The following is a 21211-nucleotide window of genomic DNA, read 5'->3' as shown; positions in this document are numbered from 1 at the left end:
AAACAGCATTCAACATGAGGCAGACAGCTCTTACTTTTCTCCAGTGTGTCAGCAAGCTCCTTCTGGTTCATTTTCCTCAGGAAGTGCAGTGTGATCTTCAGAGCCCCCTCTCTGGCACTGCTCTCCTGCTTCTCATCTTCAGCATCCACCACTTCCTTATCCTGCTTCTGACTCTCAAAGCCTTCTGGGAGTTCTGGACTAAGAATCCTCTTGAACATCTTCAGCTCGTTCTTCACAAATGTCATAATATTCTCTTCAAGCAACTGAAATAAATCAAGTAAATAAGATAAGCAAGAGACTAAATGCTTTCTCATTAACACATGAATGAATGATTGATAGATCAACTTTACTTGAGGTAAACCAAAACAAATGTACATAACAGGACCACATACACTGAATATGGAGGCCAGGTCTGTTTGATGACTCTGGGAAGACTGACCACTGAGAATCTCTGACTCTGATCTCTCCTGTTGGCTATTGTGGACAAAACATCAGATTACATCTCCTCATCCAGGGAGTGCACACACACACACACACACACACACACACACACACACAAACAGAGAGGGAATGTAGTGTTTGTTTAAAATTATTTCAGGACTATGAAAATGGAAAAAATGATTACCCTATGGATTATGAAAACAACAAAAATAAATGGGAAAATGGGAGAGGAGAAATGACTAGAGACAGTGTTGTTTAACTCAATGACCATGACCCATGAGTTCTTCTTACCTTTGTTCAGTAGAAAAGTCTCCCTCTCTAAAGTTTAGAGGTTGACTCATAGACCAGTCACTCTTATTGGACACACAGCTGGGTACAGGGGAGGCTGGTCTCTCCTGCTTGATTGGACTTCAACACAACAGAGACAAACATTACATCTCTCATCTACTCTGAGCTCAGATGGGGAAACAAGAGTTTCGTTCCAAAACGCTATATATCCATTTTCAGAAATGTTGGTCAATTATATTTTATTGTTTGAAGAAATTATGAAAGAGATTGGTGTGTTTTTTACTATCTAATCATGGCATGGGGTTGTTCAATGACAGACATGTATTTGTTTAAAATCTATCACTTGATGGTTTCATTTCAGAGAGACAAATAATCATGTTTTTTTTGCAAAATGCTATATATCTGCCTCACTCTCAGAGAAATAAGTAGTACTGCTAGGTTTTACACAGTAATAATATATCTGCCTCACTCTCAGAGAAATAAGTAGTTCTACTAGGTTTTACACAGTAATAATATATATATCTGCCTCACTCTCAGAGAAATAAGTAATACAGCTAGGTTTTACACAGTAATAATATATATATCTGCCTCACTCTCAGAGAAATAAGTAGTACTGCTAGGTTTTACACAGTAATAATATATATCTGCCTCACTCTCAGAGAAATAAGTAGTACTGCTAGGTTTTACACAGTAATAATATATATCTGCCTCACTCTCAGAGAAATAAGTAGTACTGCTAGGTTTTACACATTAATAATATATATCTGCCTCACTCTCAGAGAAATAAGTAGTACTACTAGGTTTTACACAGTAATAATATATATCTGCCTAGTAGTAGCCGTAACCTTGTTAATAATAAGTTACCTGAGATAAACCTACAGGGTTAACGCTCCCCAAGTAGCTGTTACCTTGTTAATAATAAGTTACCTGAGGTAAACCTATAGGCTTAACGCAGGCAGGTCTCATTGATAACAATAGTGAAGCTGGCATTGTGACGCAGAACAATGGGCTGGGAATAGAACGTTCTGAAGGCGAGTCGGTGTCACGGAGCTCAATAGAACTAATAGGAGCTGGTAGGGTGAAAAATGCCATGAAATAAGGCACGTTGTTTCGCGACTACTTCATAACTAAAGACATAAGGTAATATTATGAAACAAGGCTCCATGGCGGATGCAATGAACTAATTTTTATCAGAAAAAAAACGTTGTAAAAAATAATATTCAAAAGTTCGGTCCTTGGACACAGAGGGGTTAAACACTAAAGTTACTGTCCATCTAGTGAAGAGGAGAACCGGACAGAGGGATGGTAGGTAGCCAGCATCCGTCAACGAGAGAGGGAGAAGCCCTCCACGGTATTTAACAGGTGGAAGAAAGAACCAGGGAGCTCCATCGGTCCACAAGAAATGCAGGCAGCCGGTGATGATGTAGTGGTAGCTAGGATAACTAGGATGCTGCTGGTAGAGTAGCTAGCTTAGCTAGCTGTACCGACTAGCTTGGCTAGCTAGCAGGTCATTCGTCTGTCCCTCGAGGATGATGACGAATCCGGTGAACCACAAGATGAAACAAGGATAGCGAGTGAAAAGGATCTGGCTACACTCATACTGTCACTGACCATTACTCAAAAAAGCAAATTGAACAATAAACTTCGGTGTCACAACACTGTAACGAACTCCGTCGCTGTTCCCCAAGATCACCTCAGCCCACTCTGCGCGTAACTGGACAATATGCTTGGCGCCAAACCGTACGTGGACGCGGACAGTTCCAGAACGCGGACATGAGCAGAGCAACACAATAAACTAAACCACGTCTTTACAGTGGCTTACATTAGTAATATTCCTATTTGTATTATTATGTAAAACAAAAATGTGTTGTTTTTTAAAACAATATTTTGAGATCTGGGCCCATATCCACAAAGCGTCTCAGAGTAGAAAATGGGTCCTCTCTCTCCACAGACAGACTCATTTTAGACCACTGACCCCTAAACTTTATCTTGGCCAGGTCGCAGTTGTAAATGAGTCCCCCAGAGAGACTCATTTTAGAGGCAGGGCCCCCCTCCTCTCTCTCCCCAGACAGACTCATTTTAGACCACTAACCCCTAAACAGAGATACAGCATGTTGGTTGTGGTTAACACAGTGACAACTACTTCTTGAATGTACATCTGCCTCACTCTCAGAGAAATAAGTAGTAATGCTAGGTTTTACACAGTCAAATGTAACAAATAACTACATTTTTTATAAAGAACTGTACACATGATACATTTGTAACATCAATATTAAAAATTGTTTAAAAAAATAAATCCAGTAATATGAGATCTGTAAAACATTTACCTTTGAATGTTTTTGTCCAGGGCCTGGTATCCCAAAAGCATCTTAAGGCTACGTTAATCGTTAGAACCTTCGTAGGAGCATTGTTAAATCTCTGAGCTGTTTCCCAAAACCATGGTTTTGCAAATGTCTTTGTAATTGATGCAAACAAGCGACGTATAAAATTATGCTTGAAATGAAAACCGAGATAACTGCATTAAAATATAAACAGTAGGCTATAGTCCTATTTCAATCGTATTGAAATATGTTTAATGTTCAATCAATTGAGTTCTATGTTGCTACTTGTAGACTACGGTCTGTAATTTGTCTCAAAATATTTCATGATTCAGAATAAGCCGCCTCAATATTTGCAGCCGTAGGTGGTAATATCTCTCTAGGAGCTGATCTGTCATCAGTATTGGGAACTAATTATAATGTTAAGGAAAGATTTGAATGGAGAAAACTGATCCAAGAGCAGCGCTCCCTTTCCTTCGATCCTCTAAATAACGACATGCTCCATAAACGCACTTGGCGACCGTTCTCTCTGCGTGGTGCGTGGGAAATACATGTTACATCTTCAGCCGTTCTCTCTGCGTGGTGCGTGGGAAATACATGTTACATCTTCAGCCGTTGTAGGAAAGATACACTTAAAACACTCGTAACCCTAAATTCCATCGCTATCGGGAAACCGGGCCCAGAGTGACTTACAATACAGTTGCCATATTGTAGTGTATTCAAGCTTTAAAAAGGCTTCTAGAGTTTGTAATTTCCACTTAAAAAATGTCAAACTTGATTTGCCCTAATGAAAAATGTACCGACCACTACAAAAAATGTTCATGAATTATAATGCACATAATAATTTACATTTCCTATTGCTGCAGGATTCTTTTCCTGCTGTGAGAAACTGGGTCAAATTAAGATATGGCAGCTGTAAGTGCATTCATCTTAAGATATCTAGGTGAGACAACCACATATCACAGTCAAATATACAGGATACGAACATTCCATTCCAGCTAAACAATGGATATATAGCATTTAGCCAAAAAAACATTTATTTTTATCTCAAATCCATTAATAAAAAATCTGGGAACAGTAATATTGAAGGTACCCAGTAATATTGAAGGGATCCAAGGCAATCATTGCTGCTGAAAAAAATTGTGGATATAGCGTTTTGGAAATAAACTTAAGAATTCTTAAACAAAATTGTGTTTTGCCAGTAACCGAAAGGTTGCTGGTTCTAATCCCCTAATCTAATCCCCTAATCTGACTCTTCTCTCTCTCTCTCTCTCTCTCTCTCTCTCTCTCTCTCTCTCTCTCTCTCTCTCTCTCTCTCTCTCTCTCTCTCTCTCTCTCTCTTCTCTCCCCCTCTCTCTCTCCCTCTCTCTCTCTCTCGCTCTCTCTCTCTCACAAACACATACACACACACACACACACACACACACACACACACACACACACACACACACACACACACACACACACACACACACACACATCTGCTGTCTCAACCTCTGAATGATCGACTATGAAAAGGCAACTGACATTTACTCCTGAGATGCTGACCTGTTGCAACCTCTATAACCACTGTGATTATTATTTGACCCTGTTGGTCATCTATGAACATTTGAACATCTTGAAGAACGATCTGGCCTTAATGGCCATGTACTGTTATAATCTCCAACCGGTACAGCCAGAAGGGTACTGGCCACCCCTGGCCACCCCTCAGAGCCTGGTTCCTCTCTAGATTTCTTCCTAGGTTCCTGCTTTTCTAGGGAGTTTTTCCTAGCCACAGTGCTTCAACATCCGAACATGCGCTGTTCGGCACGAGACGACCGTTAGAGCCAATGACCTTCAAATCAAATTGTATTTCTCACATGCGCTGAATACAACAGCTGTACACTTTACCGTGAAATGCTTACTAACGAGCCCTTTCCCAACAATGCAGTTAAAAAGTAAGAAAAAATAGCTAAATAAAAAAAGGAAATAGTAACATAATAAAATAACAATAATGAGGCTATAAGGAGTACCAGTACTGAGTCAATGTGCAGGGTACCAGGTAGTTGAGGTAATAATTAGACTATATACAAGGAGTACCAGTACTGAGTCAATGTGCAGGGGTACCAGGTAGTTGAGGTAATAACTAGACTATATACAAGGAGTACCAGTACTGAGTAAATGTGCAGGGGTACCAGGTAGTTGAGGTAATATGTACATGTAGGTAGGGGTAAAAGTGACTAGGCAATCAGGATAGAGATTACATCTCCTCATCCAGGGAGTGCACACACACACACACACACACACACGCACACACACACACACACACACACACACACACACACACACACACACACACACACACACACACACACACACACACACACACACACACACACACACACACACACACACACACACACACACACACACACACACACACACACACACACACACACACACACACACACACACACACAACACACACACACACACACACACACAAACACACACACACACACAGGGAGGGAATGTAGTGTTTGTTTAATATTGTTTCAGGACTATGAAAATGGAAAAAAAAGATTAGCCTATGGATTATGAAAACAACAAAAATAAATGGGAAAATGGGAGAGGAGAAATGACTAGAGACAGTGTTGTTTAACTCACTGACCATGACCCATGAGTTCTTCTTACCTTTGTTCACTAGAAGAGTCTCCCTCTCTGAAGGATATAGGTTGTTCCATAGACTTGTCACTTTTCATGGACACACAGCTGGGTACAGGGGAGGCTGGTCTCTCCTGCTTGATTGGGCTTCAACACAACAGAGACAAACATTAAGTCTCTCATCTACTCTGAGCTCAGATGGGGAAACAAGAGTTTCATTCCAAAACGCTATATATCCATTTTCAGAAATGTTGGTCAATTAGCTTTTATTGTTTAAATAAATTATTAAACCACTACAAGGCTTTATAAAGGTGTCTAAAGTTTGTAATTTCCACTTTAAAATGTCAGACTTGATTTTCTCTGATGAAAAATGTATGAACCCCTACAGAAAATATCCCTTAATTATAATCCACCTAAAAATACACATTTGCTATTGCTGCAGGATTATGTTTCTGCTGTGAGAAACTGGATCAAATTAAGATATGGCATCTGTAAATGCATTCATCTTAAGGTAGCTAGGTGAGACGACCACGTATCACAGTCAAATATACAGGATACGAACATTACATTCCAGCTAAACAATGGTTTTAAATCACATCTCAAATCTACAATAGTTACATTGAAGGTACCTATTAGTAATAATTTCTCCTATATAGCATTTTCGAATATAAATTCTTAAACAATATTTTCAGCTCACCTCTTAGTTTTGGTGTCATGTTCCCCAGAGAGACTCATTTTAGAGGCAGGGCCCCCCTCCTCTCTCTCCCCAGAGAGACTCGTTTTAGAGGCAGGGCCCCCCTCCTCTCTCTCCCCAGAGAGACTCATTTTAGAGGCAGGGCCCCCCTCCTCTCTCTCCCCAGAGAGACTCATTTTAGACCACTGACCCCTAAACAGAGATGCAGCATGTTGGTTATGGTGAACACAGTGACAACTCATTCTAGAATGTCCATTGTTCTCTTTTACTCATGATCTCTTAGAAATAAAACATTTACTAACAGACATATCCAAACAGTGAGGTTATTTAATGCAATTACTTTTTCGAGGCCAATGACTCCTCAAAACCCGCCCACAAGGCCTGAAAACTAGGCCAAAACATAGACCCTGATAGGCCTACATCTTATTTCAGACAGCCTCCAGTTGCCTGGGCAACATGTAGGCAAGATGTAAGCTGAATGATTTAGCAGCTTGCTTAGTTCAAATTGACAGATTCATTTATTTAACATGAATAGCAAGACGATGTTGAGGTAGGAAGTGCTTCTGTTACCCAGTAGCCTGCTGGAATAGGCTACTGAGGATGGGGTCGTAATTTCAATCTCTATTAAATATTAATAATATGGATATGAACTAAATAGGTCCATGCTTGTCAACAACAGCCAGGTTATTTTTTTTACCTGTAGCCTAATCTGGCTGACTGTTACCTTCAATCTAATGCATTCTAACATCTGATCAGCAATTGCGATAGAACTGTGACCATGGTGACACTTGATAACTTCCAATTGAATTAACTAAACATGGCCATTATTAATTACATAATAACACAAGGCTACAACAACAATAAACTGAAGTTAAAGGCTATTTATTACATCTGTTTGCCAGCTCCAGGTTGGCTACACAAGTGGCACAAAATGGTTTCCAACGACTCCAGTCATTTCAACATATTTATAGTATAAAATGGCAGGCTACAGTTGCCTAGACAGGCATAACAATTAATAGGCTACTTGATGGCCAACAGATCTATCATTCTCCACATTTAATGTATGTTTCATTGTGGAGGTTTTTCTCATAACAGAAGCACATGATGGAGTTCCATAACACATGATGGAGTTCTCCTGAGTGGCGCAGTGGTCTAAGGCACTGCATCGCAGTGCTAACTGTGTCACTAGAGATCCTGGTTCGAATCCAGGCTCTGTCGCAGCCGGCCGCGACCGGGAGACTCATGGGCGGCGCACAATTGGCCCAGCGTCGTCCAGGGTAGGGGAGGGAATGGCCGGCAGGGATGTAGCTCAGTTGATAGAGCATGGCGTTTGCAACGCCAGGGTTGTGGGTTCGATTCCCACGGGGGGCCAGTATAAAAAAAATAATATATGTATTCACTAACTGTAAGTCGCTCTGGATAAGAGCGTCTGCTAAATGACTAAAATGTATGTAAATAAATGTAAACTTCCATTTCAAATTTCCACTCGAGACCCAAGAACTGAGCATGTGTAAAAACCTTGGCATGATATGGTTTTCCATAAGCAAAGTCGACATTAGAATGCAGTTTAAACCACCTCCGACAGAATGTATCTAACGTGCTCTAGAGAGCCTAAAGTAGTTTTCCTGTGATTTGTCACCTTATTTCTTGATGTGCATCAGTTCTACAGCGTTAATATGTTTCATGGAATAAGGGTTGTAAAATAGGTGTCTCCTTAATGACAATGATAATAGCCTACCTGATAACACTAAGGCCTACTGTCATCAGTTAGAAGGGTTTAATAAGGTTGATAAGGTTGAAAATACTGTTTGCATAATAGTGTCAAAGATAACACCTTACAGTCTCATTCACATTATCTCAAGAGATACTGAAATGAATAACATTTATCCACCCCTGTTCCCCAGACAAAATTAACATTTGTTGTATCATTTAAATGCAAGAAATTCATAATTCTGCAGGAGTTAATATTATATTAGGTTACAGGCCTACAGTCAGTGTCCAGATTTCAGTTACTATTCCATTTAACCCATATGAAAATGCATAAAATTCCCTTTCAGGATCCATATTTTGGTATTTTTAAGGTAAATGATGAAGACTGCTGTCTATCGAAACGTTGGTCATCAGGTTATTACATTATTTCATCATTTACCTTAAGAGTGAGACTCTCCTTTTCTTTTACAAGTGTTCTACTCTGTTAGCCAGCACCTCTCCTAAACAGGTGTTCTCCTCTGTCAGCCAGCACCTCTCCTAAACAGGTGTTCTACTCTGTTAGCCAGCACCTCTCCTAAACAGGTGTTCTCCTCTGTTACCCAGCACCTCTCCTAAACAGGTGTTCTACTCTGCAACCCAGCACCTCTCCTAAACAGGTGTTCTACTCTGTTAGCCAGCACCTCTCCTAAACAGGTGTTCTACTCTGTTAGCCAGCACCTCTCCTAAACAGGTGTTCTACTCTGTTAGCCAGCACCTCTCCTAAACAGGTGTTCTACTCTGTTAGCCAGCACCTCTCCTCAACAGGTGTTCTACTCTGTGTCATCTCAAAATGGCCCCTGTACAGATACTTTCTTATTTTCAGATTCAACTGCAATCATGGCCACACCCCTTTATATACCAATAGTAACCAGAGGGTGGCGCTAACAGTCAGTTGCATGTGACAGCTGTATCTGATGACATGGTACCGAATCTCACGTAAAAAAAATGTATAGTCCTTCTTCAAGACATCTCTTACATTATTTTAGCTAAACTTATAATGTACTCGAAACCAGATTTAGCTGTTTTTTTTTCTCTCCAAAGAATTATTTACTGTAGGCCTATAATAATTGTTAACAGTCCTCAAATAAACTGTCTTCAAATATCTGATGATTAGTTGATTCAGGTGTGTAAATGCTGGGCAAGAACAAAATGATTGAGAAACCCTGAGACAAACATCAAACCATATCATTGAAAAGCTCCTGCACCATCTTCACCAGACGTTTTGCTGATAACAAATCCCAATAATGAAACCCAACAACTGAGCATGTGTAAAAACATTCGCATGATATGGTTTTCCATAAGCAAAGTCGACATTAGAATGCAGTTTAAACCACCTCCGACAGAATGTATCTAACGTGCTCTAGAGCGCCTAAAGTAGTTTTCCTGTGATTTGTCACCTTATTTCTTGATGTGCATCAGTTCTACAGCGTTAATATGTTTCATGGAATAAGGGTTGTAAAATAGGTGTCTCCTTAATGACAATCTAAATAACATGTATAATAGTCTACCTGATATCTCATTCCAGGTATAAATTATCTTACTCTGTCCTTTAGAATAGACTATTGTTCGGAAATACTTACTTTATTTTTCAGTTCTCTCCATATAGTGTTTTCTGCTCTGTCATCTCCAAATGGATCCTGTACTTTCTGTTTCAGCTCAACCGACAGAATAGCTCAGTCATCTCCCCACCCTGATAATAAAGTGTTTTATTGGTATCTTCCACTAGATGGCAGTAAACACCTGCTGTAACTAGACTACGACTATGTGTTCGGTTTCATACATGCAGTTTCCCAGAGGAGGAGTGCTGATCTAGGATCAGGTCCCCCCTGTCCATTTAATCTGTTTCATTATGATCTAAAAGGATAAACTGATCCCAGATCAGTACTCCTACTCTTTATGAATACTGTCACAGGTGACTCCTCAAGTTGAGGCTCATGATTTATAAGTTATATTCTTTAAGAATCAATTAGTATCATTAATTGAACTGCTTAGCCATGAACAGATCTGTGACGTCTTAACTTAAATGTACTATATAGACTTTATGGTTATTTAAATGGGGTTGAACATTCATCCTATCAGATTGTGTAAAGGATTTTATGAGTTCAGAAAAATATTGACTTGGAAGCATCTCTCTGACCTCACCCTGCTGAAACACACCCAAGTATAGACCACATAGCTACAGTTATATGCTTTTCTGTTTTTACCCACTTTTACAGCCAATGAATGGACTGTTATCAATATGAATCAGTGGAATAAACAGACTACTTAACCATGAATAATGTTTACATATCTTGCACTACTCATCTCATATGTATATACTGTATTCTATTCTATAATATTCTACTGTATCTTAGTCAATGCCGCTCTGTCATTGCTTGTCCATATATGTATATATTCTTAAATCCCATTCCTTACTAGTTTTGTGTGTATTGGGTATATGTTGTGAAATTGTTAGATATTACTTGTTAGATATTACTGCACTGTCGGAGCTAGAAGCACAAGCATTTCGCTACACCCGCTATAACATCTGCTAAACACGTGTATGTGACAAATAAAATTTGATTTCATTTGATGAGGACTGTTATTTATTTAATCAATTGTAGAATGCTGTAACGTAACAAAATGTGGAAAAGGTCAAGGGGTCAGAATCATTTCTGAATGCCCTGTATCCTCCTCTTTCTACCTGGTTTCCTTTTCCTCTGTCAACCACCAGCCTCTCATCTCCAAGACAAATGAATGAGGTGAGAAAAGGAAGAGGTGGATGTACTGAGGCGGCAGGTATTTAAGGGGGTCAGCCGCAGCACTAGCCGGGACTCCGGACTAATCACAAACTCTTACTCTGAATGTATCCTGCAGCGCGCAAGGATACCATATTTGAGTGATCTAATGTAGTGCCACACAACTACCTTCATTAGCAGCCAAGCATCGATCAACATGTCACCAGAATAAGACCCTCAATATTTATTGGAAAGGGGGCATCAGAAGTTACTAAGGGGGCACAACTATTTTCGCTTGCTGATAACACAGGGTGGATAATAATCGATAGTACAATTACACACAATGTATTTGCAGCCACGCACGGCTGTCTTGCCGCAAGAATACAGGCTACTGCACCGCTTTACAAACGTGGACAATTCATAACCGGCACGAGAAATTGCAAGTTATGACAACGCTACACAGCTACATGCACAATACCCATCAATCCAATGCAAAACAGTTGCTAATTACCGTAATAACACTTCCTCATGCCAATACAATGCATTTACAATCGCGGAAAGCAAACAATAATGTACAATACACTACCAAGACTTATCGGTACAATGCAGCTTGAACGCAGCTACCAAGCTGTCTTCCCACAAGAGTGCTGTCCTACGCTGCGTATGATAACAGAGACATTAGTATTCCATAGCAACGAGTTGTTTATGGCAACACTATAGCTACATCGTTACTCAACCATTGGTCAAGGTCTGCCCGCCCTCATCAATGTAATGCAAAGCACCTCTTCTACATTATAAAACAACATTAAAAACAATCTGAATATATTATAAACCAAACTTTTCCAATCCAATCACAGAAATCAAGCAGCAGACTTGGCAGCAAGGCCAATAAAGAAAATCACGTCTACGCCTATTTCTGACGTTTGCCACGCATTTCCAAAAGCTAGCAAATAACTAAATACTCCAAGCCCAGCCAGGCTGCCTGTTCTCACCCAGATTCAAAAGAGTTGCAGCCGCCTTGATGCTGTGTTGAACCTCCTCAGCAGTCTCTCCTTCCACTCCCCACGGAATTTGCTTGTAAGATCCCTCTCAAATGTCAGTTGAATCAGCTGCCCTTTCCTCCTGTGCAACATGCTCCGTCTGTGCTCACTGAATATGTTTTTCTATGTTGAAAAGGAGTTTTGGCAAGTTGCCCTTGGATGCTCCAAATGTTAATCCCAGCTTCAACGCCATCATCACAGTAGACATTGCTGTTAGAGGCCCGGAGAATCTCTCCAAAATGTTCTGCGTTGTCCATTTTTCTTCTCCAGATCGGGCGATTTCAGTCTGTAGAAACTGGCGTGCGACAGTAAACTCCATAAAATCTCCTGAGATTTAGTCCAGCAGTGGTTCCTCTTTTTCCACATCCATAAAGGTTTCATTCTCTGGGTGCAAGGCACACAGGGCCTCAACGAGTTGGCTGTTTCGTTGGTTAAATCTTGCTGACATTTCTCCCAGTACAGCATCCAGAGTGCTGAAAAACAGTCTGTTACACTCCCTCTCATTGTCCTCTTCTAGCTGGCCCATTGTTGTTTCCACCACATGTTGTTTTCAGATTACTACTCACTACTCTTTGCTGTTTGCTTGGAGCGGGGGTGTCCGTGTGCTTGTATTTCTCCCATAACTCATCAAACTGCATCTGCCTTGCAGCAGTCACTCTCTGCCTTTGAACCACGTGCTACAAAATGTCTGTTTTCTCCCACAGTACAGGCGGGTTGGGTATTTCCCCAGACAAACCTGAGCTGGCTCCTCATCACCGAGGTCGTCAGGCACTAACGGAGGCGTCGGTGCTTGTAATATACTGGAGGTGCTGCTGTTAGGTTCGGTCTTGGCGGCTGCAGGCCGGGTTGGTTACCTCCTATGTCACCAGGCTGCAAGACGGTTGAGCAGGTGTCTTTGCTGCTGGGCTCAGCGGCCTTGGCCTCTGTGATTAGCGTCGGCTCAGCGGCCTTGGCCTCGGTGATTAGCGTCGGCTCAGCGGCCTTGGCCTCGGTGATTAGCGTCGGCTCAGCGGCCTTGGCCTCGGTGATTAGCGTCAGCTCAGCGGCCTTGGCCTCGGTGATTAGCGTCGGCTCATCGGCCTTGGCCTCGGTGATTAGCGTCGACCAGCAGCCTTTGGCCTCTATGTGGCAGGCTTCTCCTCCTCCCTGCTGCTTTGATCCGATGCTGCCGTTGTGCCCTGGAGAAGCCACTTTCTAATATCCATCATACTATCAGCTACCTACCTAACTGTTAACATTAGCTAAATTCCATCCAGCTGAGCGGTGAATGTTTAGTTTTTTTGTAGTACGTAGCTTTGAAAGTAAACCTAAACGGTCAAATTGACCTGCCCCTCTAACCGGTAAAATGTGTATGACGTAGGTATGATGCGTGCAAGGGAGTTGCATGAATGAAGCATACACAACAAATGGGTTGGGCATGACGGAGGGGGCAGATTGTGGGACAGAATATGGATACAGAACTGAGGAGGCACAATATTCCAACTAAGGGGGCATTGCCCTCTTCTGCCCCCTGGTGGCGCCGGGCCTGCACTTAATAGGCACTATAGACATTTGTTTTATTTGACCTCTTGAGATGGAAAACATGTCTATTAAGTTGAACATGTAGGGGAGACCGGAGATGGTTGTAACACTTTTCACCTTTTTGTAAGTTTCTCAGAGATCCTTTATGGTGGTGTGTCCAAAACTTGATACAAACAACCTACATCTGTCCTTTACAAATTGGTGTGGTTATTATATATGTAAATCAAACTGCAAATGAATGGTGTTGTCTTAACTACAAGGAGTGAAGTGTTCCAGTTTACCCCATGGTCTGGCTTAATTGGAACAGTGCTTGGGCTGAATTGGAACAGAATGAAAAAGGGCATAAATCTTGACATGCAACTAAATATTGTACAACTTTATTGAGACCATGAGAGCAACATTGCAGAAATATTTGGCAGAAATAATAATAAATATTGTATTATTTTCCCCTCCACTAAATGGTCTTTCTCAACCAAACAACATCTAGGCAAAACTAAACACCTGAACGTTTGTGGTGTGTGTGTGTGTGTGTCTGTATGTGTGTGTCTGTGTGTCTGTATGTGCGTGTCTGTATGTGCGTGTCTGTGTGTGTGACTGAATGTTGGACATGTTCATTTAATCAGAGTCACAGTGGTGACAGTGGTATGGCTGTCCTGGGGTTCAGGCTTGGTGACAGTGGTATGGCTGTCCTGGGGTTCAGGTTTGGTGACAGTGGTATGGCTGTCCTGGGGTTCAGGCTTGGTGACAGTGGTATTGCTGTCCTGGGGTTCAGGCTTGGTGACAGTGGTATGGCTGTCCTGGGGTTCAGGCTTGGTGACAGTGGTATGGCTGTCCTGGGGTTCAGGCTTGGTGACAGTGGTATTGCTGTCCTGGGGTTCAGGCTTGGTGACAGTGGTATGGCTGTCCTGGGGTTCAGGCTTGGTGACAGTGGTATGGCTGTCCTGGGGTTCAGGCTTGGTGACAGTGGTATGGCTGTCCTGGGGTTCAGGCTTGGTGACAGTGGTATGGCTGTCCTGGGGTTCAGGCTTGGTGACAGTGGTATGGCTGTCCTGGGGTTCAGGCTTGGTGACAGTGGTATGGCTGTCCTGGGGTTCAGGCTTGGTGACAGTGGTATGGCTGTCCTGTGGTTCAGGCTTGGTGACAGTGGTATGGCTGTCCTGGGGTTCAGGCTTGGTGGGCCCATCATTCCCAACACTGCACCCAGACCTCCTTGGACAAGGAATTGTTAATGCCTTTGCCCCCTTTTGCACCCTCGTGGCGCAGGGCCTGCATGGGGAACACAATTAGGGAGAAACTCTCTTCAGCTGGTGGTTTTAATGAGAGAGGGTGTGCTACAAGACCATGGTGCTTGCCTACGGAGCTGTGAGGGGAACGGCACCTCCGTACCTTCAGGCTCTGATCAGTCCCTAGACCCAAACGAGGGCACTGCGTTCATCCACCTCTGGCCTGCTGGCTCCCCTACCTCTGCGGAAGCATAGTTCCCGCTCAGCCCAGTCAAAACTGTTCGCTGCTCTGGCACCCCAATGGTGGAACAAGCTCCCTCACGACGCCAGGACAGCGGAGTCACTCACCACCTTCCGGAGACATTTAAAACCCCACCTCTTTAAGGAATACCTGGGATAGGATAATGTAATCCTTCTATCCCCCCCTTACCCCAACGCCCCCCCCCCCCCCCCAAAAAATAAAAATAAATAAATAAATATATATAAAAAACTACAATAAAAAATAACATTGTAAAGTGGTTATCCCACTGGCTATAAGGTGAATGCACCTATTTGTAAGTCGCTCTGGATAAGAGCGTCTGCTAAATGACGTAAATGTGTGGTGGACTATACAGGTTGGTCCTCAGGGTGAGCGGTACTGTGGTCAATGTCTCCACCTAGTGGTCAATTATACAAATCTGGGGACTAAAGTCTCTAAAACATACTATAGTCCTTTTCCAGGTTAAGACCTCTGGGGACTAAAGTCTATAAAACATACTATAGTCCTTTTCCAGGTTAAGACCTCTGGGGACTAAAGTCTCTAAAACATACTATAGTCCTTTTCCAGGTTAAGACCTCTGGGGACTAAAGTATCTAAAACATACTATAGTCCTTTTCCAGGTTAAGACCTCTGGGGACTAAAGTCTCTAAAACATACTATAGTCCTTTTCCAGGTTAAGACCTCTGGGGACTAAAGTCTCTAAAACATACTATAGTCCTTTTCCAGGTTTAGACCTCTGGGGACTAAAGTCTCTAAAACATACTATAGTCCTTTTCCAGGTTAAGACCTCTGGGGACTAAAGTCTATAAAACATACTATAGTCCTTTTCCAGGTTAAGACCTCTGGGGACTAAAGTCTCTAAAACATACTATAGTCCTTTTCCAGGTTAAGACCTCTGGGGACTAAAGTCTCTAAAACATACTATAGTCCTTTTCCAGGTTAAGACCTCTGGGGACTAAAGTCTCTAAAACATACTATAGTCCTTTTCCAGGTTAAGACCTCTGGGGACTAAAGTCTATAAAACATACTATAGTCCTTTTCCAGGTTAAGACCTCTGGGGACTAAAGTCTATAAAACATACTATAGTCCTTTTCCAGGTTAAGACCTCTGGGGACTAAAGTCTCTAAAACATACTGTAGTCCTTTTCCAGGTTAAGACCTCTGGGGACTAAAGTCTCTAAAACATACTATAGTCCTTTTCCAGGTTAAGACCTCTGGGGACTAAAGTCTCTAAAACATACTATAGTCCTTTTCCAGGTTAAGACCTCTGGGGACTAAAGTATCTAATAAAAAGCATGAGCTGGCGCACCCCCAGAGAACATTATTTAGTGTAGAGGTGCTGACTAACGGAGAATGAACTGGAAGATATAAAAATATATAGAGAGTCTCACACTCTGTATATCAACTGATGTCATGCATGATTGAACCAGGTTATGTAGACAAATGCAATTAGTGCAACCAATGACTATAGTGAGGGGTGTGTCAACTGTGGGACCTTATGTAGACAGGTGTGTTGCTTTCCAAATCATATACTAACAATTGAATTTACCACAGGTGGACTCCAATCAAGTTGTAGAAACAGCTCAAGGATGATCAATGGAAACAGTATGCACCTGGGCTCAATTTAGTGTCTCATAACAAAGGGTCTGAATACTTATGTACATACGTTTTTTTTTTCATTTTGAATTTTTATACATTTGCAAACATTTCTATAAACCTGTTTTTCCCTTTGTCATTATGGGGTATTGTGTGTAGATTGATGAGGACATTATTTTATTTAATCAATTTTATAATAAGGCCATAACGTAACAAAATATGTAAGAAGTCAAGGGGTCACCTCTTTTCCATGTTAAAAATCAATAATAATATTAATAATAACATAATGTGTCACTGTTTGTTAAGGCAGATAGACAGTGCAGCAACACAAGGCCATGTCCCATGTCTCTAACATATTTAGACAGTGCAGCATCACAAGGCCATGTCCCATGTCTCTAACATATTTAGACAGTGCAGCAACACAAGGCCATGTCCCATGTCTCGAACATATTTAGACAGTGCAGCAACACAAGGCCATGTCCCATGTCTCTAACATATTTAGACAGTGCAGCAACACAAGGCCATGTCCCATGTCTCTAACATATTTAGACAGTGCAGCAACACAAGGCCATGTCCCATGTCTCTAACATATTTAGACAGTGCAGCAACACAAGGCCATGTCCCATGTCTCTAACATATTTAGACAGTGCAGCAACACAAGGCCATGTCCCATGTCTCTAACATATTTAGACAGTGCAGCAACACAAGGCCATGTCCCATGTCTCTAACATATTTAGACAGTGCAGCAACACAAGGCCATGTCCCATGTCTCTAACATATTTAGACAGTGCAGCAACACAAGGCCATGTCCCATGTCTCTAACATATTTAGACAGTGCAGCAACACAAGGCCATGTCCCATGTCTCTAACATATTTAGACAGTGCAGCAACACAAGGCCATGTCCCATGTCTCTAACATATTTTTAATTAATTAAAATTAGGCTATTTGTTGTCTTTCAATCTGTTATTTTCTAAACGTGATAAAGGATCATTGTTGCATCCTAAGATGCTGGGTTATTTTACTGAAGACTCCGAAGCGTACTTATAATAAACTGAACAGATTTATTTCATGTTCTCCTTAACACATTCCAGTGGACCACTCTCTACAGTGTCTTCAGCCCAACTCCCCAATACATCATTGAACTTTTACCGCCCTTGCATCTCGTAATCCAATCACTTCAATGCAAGAATGGAAAACCCAATGTCATTTGTTAATTCAAATAAACTCCTGCATACAAATCCCATTGGCTATTTGCAACCATTTTAAATCTAAACTCGTTAACACATAATACATTTCTCAATACACCAAACTCCTCCCCGGAAATTCTCACTTCCTCTGAAAACATCCTCGACGAACATCATGAGTTTTCCAAAACAGTCTTTCACTTCTCAACTCATATCCAAGCTGTTTACAGATCCAATCGGTCCGGAGTGCTTCTGACCCTTTTTGGCCTCTCATGATGCTCTGGACCCTCAGGCTCACGGCCTGGAACAATCTGTGTGTCTGTATTGGTGCCCGTCCCAGTCGTAGTGTCCAAGTCCCAATCAGAGATGTTCCACTCTGACACATTCAGCTCTTCTCTTTCATTGGGTTGCATCATCATTTGATCCACATGCTTCTTACACAGTTTTTCCCTCAGTCTGCACTAAGTAGGTTACAGGACCAAGTAGCCTTTTCACAACCCCGGGTCTCCATTTCTCTCTCTCTCTCCTCCCTGGTAATCTGGGACAAGCACTGTTTGTTCCGACTGTAAAAAACGAAGCCTCTTGCCCAACCCCTTGTCCTGTATCTTAGACTGCATGTCAGCTGAAAAGCTGGGTTTAACCAGTGGTAACCTTGTATGTCTGAGTCTAACCTGGGCCATCTCCTTAGCATGTCTTCTATGTCTGAGTCTAACCTGGGCCATCTCCTTACCATGTCTTCTTTGTCTGAGTCTAACCTGGGCCATCTCCTTACCATGTCTTCTATGTCTGAGTCTAACCTGGGCCATCTCCTTACCATGTCTTCTATGTCTGAGTCTATCCTGGGCCATCTCCTTACCATGTCTTCTATGGCTGAGTCTAACCTGGGCCATCTCCTTACCATGTCTTCTATGTCTGAGTCTAACCTGGGCCATCTCCTTACCATGTCTTCTATGTCTGAGTCTAACCTGGGCCATCTCCTTACCATGTCTTCTATGTCTGAGTCTAACCTGGGCCACTAAAAGTGTCTCCTTGCCAGAGCTTCCATTTGAACCATGCTCCAGTGGTTTTCATGTAGCTCCTTCAGTAGGTTCCTCTGTAGAGTAGCCGGCACCACCGCTCTCATACCCCATAACACCCAATCACTGTCTACAGTGAGCTCATCCCTTCTCACCCAATCAGGCTTTAGTTCAGGATCAGTAACGTGGTTAGGTCACCCTGTAAGTGGGAAGTGCTTCACTTTAGCCAAACCCTTGTCCTTGGTAGTTTCCCTGGCTGTGTCCTTAGCTACAATGGGAAGTACATCTACAAATGGCACTGGATAGTTTGGATTGCTCTGAAATGGGAAGTACATCTACAAATGACACAGGATAGTTTGGATTGCTCTGAAATGGGAAGTACATCTACAAATGCCACTGGATAGTTTGGATTGCTCTGAAATGGGAAGTACATCTACAAATGACACTGGATAGTTTGGATTGCTCTGAAATGGGAAGTACATCTACAAATGCCACTGGATAATTTGGATTGCTCTGAAATGGGAAGTACATCTACAAATGACACTGGATAGTTTGGATTGCTCTGAAATGGGAAGTACATCTACAAATGCCACTGGATAGTTTGGATTGCTCTGAAATGGGAAGTACATCTACAAATGACCCTGGATAGTTTGGATTGCTCTGAAATGGGAAGTACATCTACAAATGACACTGGATAGTTTGGATTGCTCTGAAATGGGAAGTACATCTACAAATGACACTGGATAGTTTGGATTGCTCTGAAATGGGAAGTACATCTACAAATGCCACTGGATAGTTTGGATTGCTCTGAAATGGGAAGTACATCTACAAATGACACTGGATAGTTTGGATTGCTCTGAAATGGGAAGTACATCTACAAATGACACTGGATAGTTTGGATTGCTCTGAAATGGGAAGTACATCTACAAATGACACTGGATAGTTTGGATTGCTCTGAAATGGGAAGTACATCTACAAATGACACTGGATAGTTTGACACTGGATAGCATGCTGCAGAGAGGACTTGTATTGTATGTCATTCTGATATGCAGCTAAGAGGACTTGTCTTGTATGTCATTCTGATATGCTGCTGAGAGGACTTGTATTGTATGTCATACTGATATGCAGCTGAGAGGACTTGTATTGTATGTCATTCTGATATGCAGCTGAGAGGCCTTGTATTGTATGTCATACTGATATGCAGCTGAGATGACTTGTACTGTACGTCATACTGATATGCAGCTGAGAGGACTTGTATTGTATGTCATACTGATATGCAGCTGAGAGGACTTGCATTGTACGTCATACTGATATGCAGCTGAGAGGACTTGTATTTTATGTCATACTGATATGCTGCTGAGAGGACTTGTATTGTATGTCATTCTGATATGCTGCTAGTATTAACGCCCTCCTCTGGAGTCTGGCTGCTGCTGGAGCTGGGTCGTCTGTTGTTGGTCCTAGTATTTTAACAAGAGGCTGATGGTCTGTCAATGTAAACTTACCACCATATAGGTAGTCATGGAACTTCATTACCCCAAATATGATCCCTAGGGCCTCCTCCTCTATTGGGGCATACTTCACCTCTGTCTTCTCTATTGGGGCATACTTCACATCTGTCTTCTCTATTGGGGCATACTTCACCTCTGTCTTCTCTATTTGGGCATACTTCACCTCTGTCTTCTCTATTTGGGCATACTTCACCTCTGTCTTCTCTATTGGGGCATACTTCACCTCTGTCTTCTCTATTGGGGCATACTTCACCTCTGTCTTCTCTATTTGGGCATACTTCACCTCTGTCTTCTCTATTTGGGCATACTTCACCTCTGTCTTCTCTATTGGGGCATACTTCACCTCTGTCTTCTCTATTTGGGCATACTTCACCTCTGTCTTCTCTATTGGGGCATACTTCACCTATGTCTTCTCTATTTGAGTGTGGGTGAAGCATATGCAATAGGCCTCTCACTACCGTGGGGCATTGTATGTGAGATGACAGCACCCCCCCCCCCCCCCCATATGGTGAGGCATCACAAGCCAATATTACTGGCATGTGAGGGTCGTAGTGCACTAACACTGAGGAGGAAGACAGCTGCGTCTTCGTTGTTTCAAATTCCTGCTGACATTGTTCTGACCCCACCCAAGGTCTATCTTTCTGGAAGAGCTCTGTCACAGGTTTGATGAGAGTAGAGAGATTCTCCATAAACTTCCCGTTTTACTCTTAACCCAGGCTCATGCAGTCTCTGTAACACTGCTGCTTCTACGTTCTGGAAGTGGTCCTCTGCCGATTTCCCTGTGATAAGAATGTGATCCAGAAAGCCCCCAACCCCAGGTCAACCCTGTAAGACCTGGTCCATAATACGTTGGAATATAGCTGGAGCGCTTGATACTCCATAAGGCAGTCTATTCATCTGGTAGAAACCCTTGTTTATAGTCAGGAAATGCTTTGACTCTTGATCTACCTCCACTTGCTGGTAGTTCCTGTGTAAGGTCTAACTCTGTGAACTGTTTACCTCCCGGCTAGAGTA

General features: G+C 42.2%; 1 protein-coding gene across 1 annotated transcript in view; it reads right to left on the bottom strand.

Moving 5' to 3' along the window:
* The window catches only part of LOC311122412 (NLR family CARD domain-containing protein 3-like), a 62593-nt gene that overhangs the window by 6803 nt on the left and 34579 nt on the right, over positions 1-21211 (bottom strand). Inside the window, exons 3-4 of the mRNA XM_084196771.1 lie at positions 733-849; positions 35-198 (exon numbers count right to left, since the gene is read on the bottom strand). Coding sequence (XP_084052897.1) covers positions 35-198; positions 733-849 — 281 coding nt within the window. The remainder of the gene's footprint in view (positions 1-34; positions 199-732; positions 850-21211) is intronic.

Source organism: Coregonus lavaretus (genome assembly GCF_964263955.1).
Source record: "Coregonus lavaretus genome assembly, contig: HAP1_SCAFFOLD_890, whole genome shotgun sequence".
Classification (NCBI taxonomy): domain Eukaryota; kingdom Metazoa; phylum Chordata; class Actinopteri; order Salmoniformes; family Salmonidae; genus Coregonus; species Coregonus lavaretus.
Note: the sequence above shows the minus strand (reverse complement) of the source record. Positions and strands in the feature narration are given on the sequence as shown.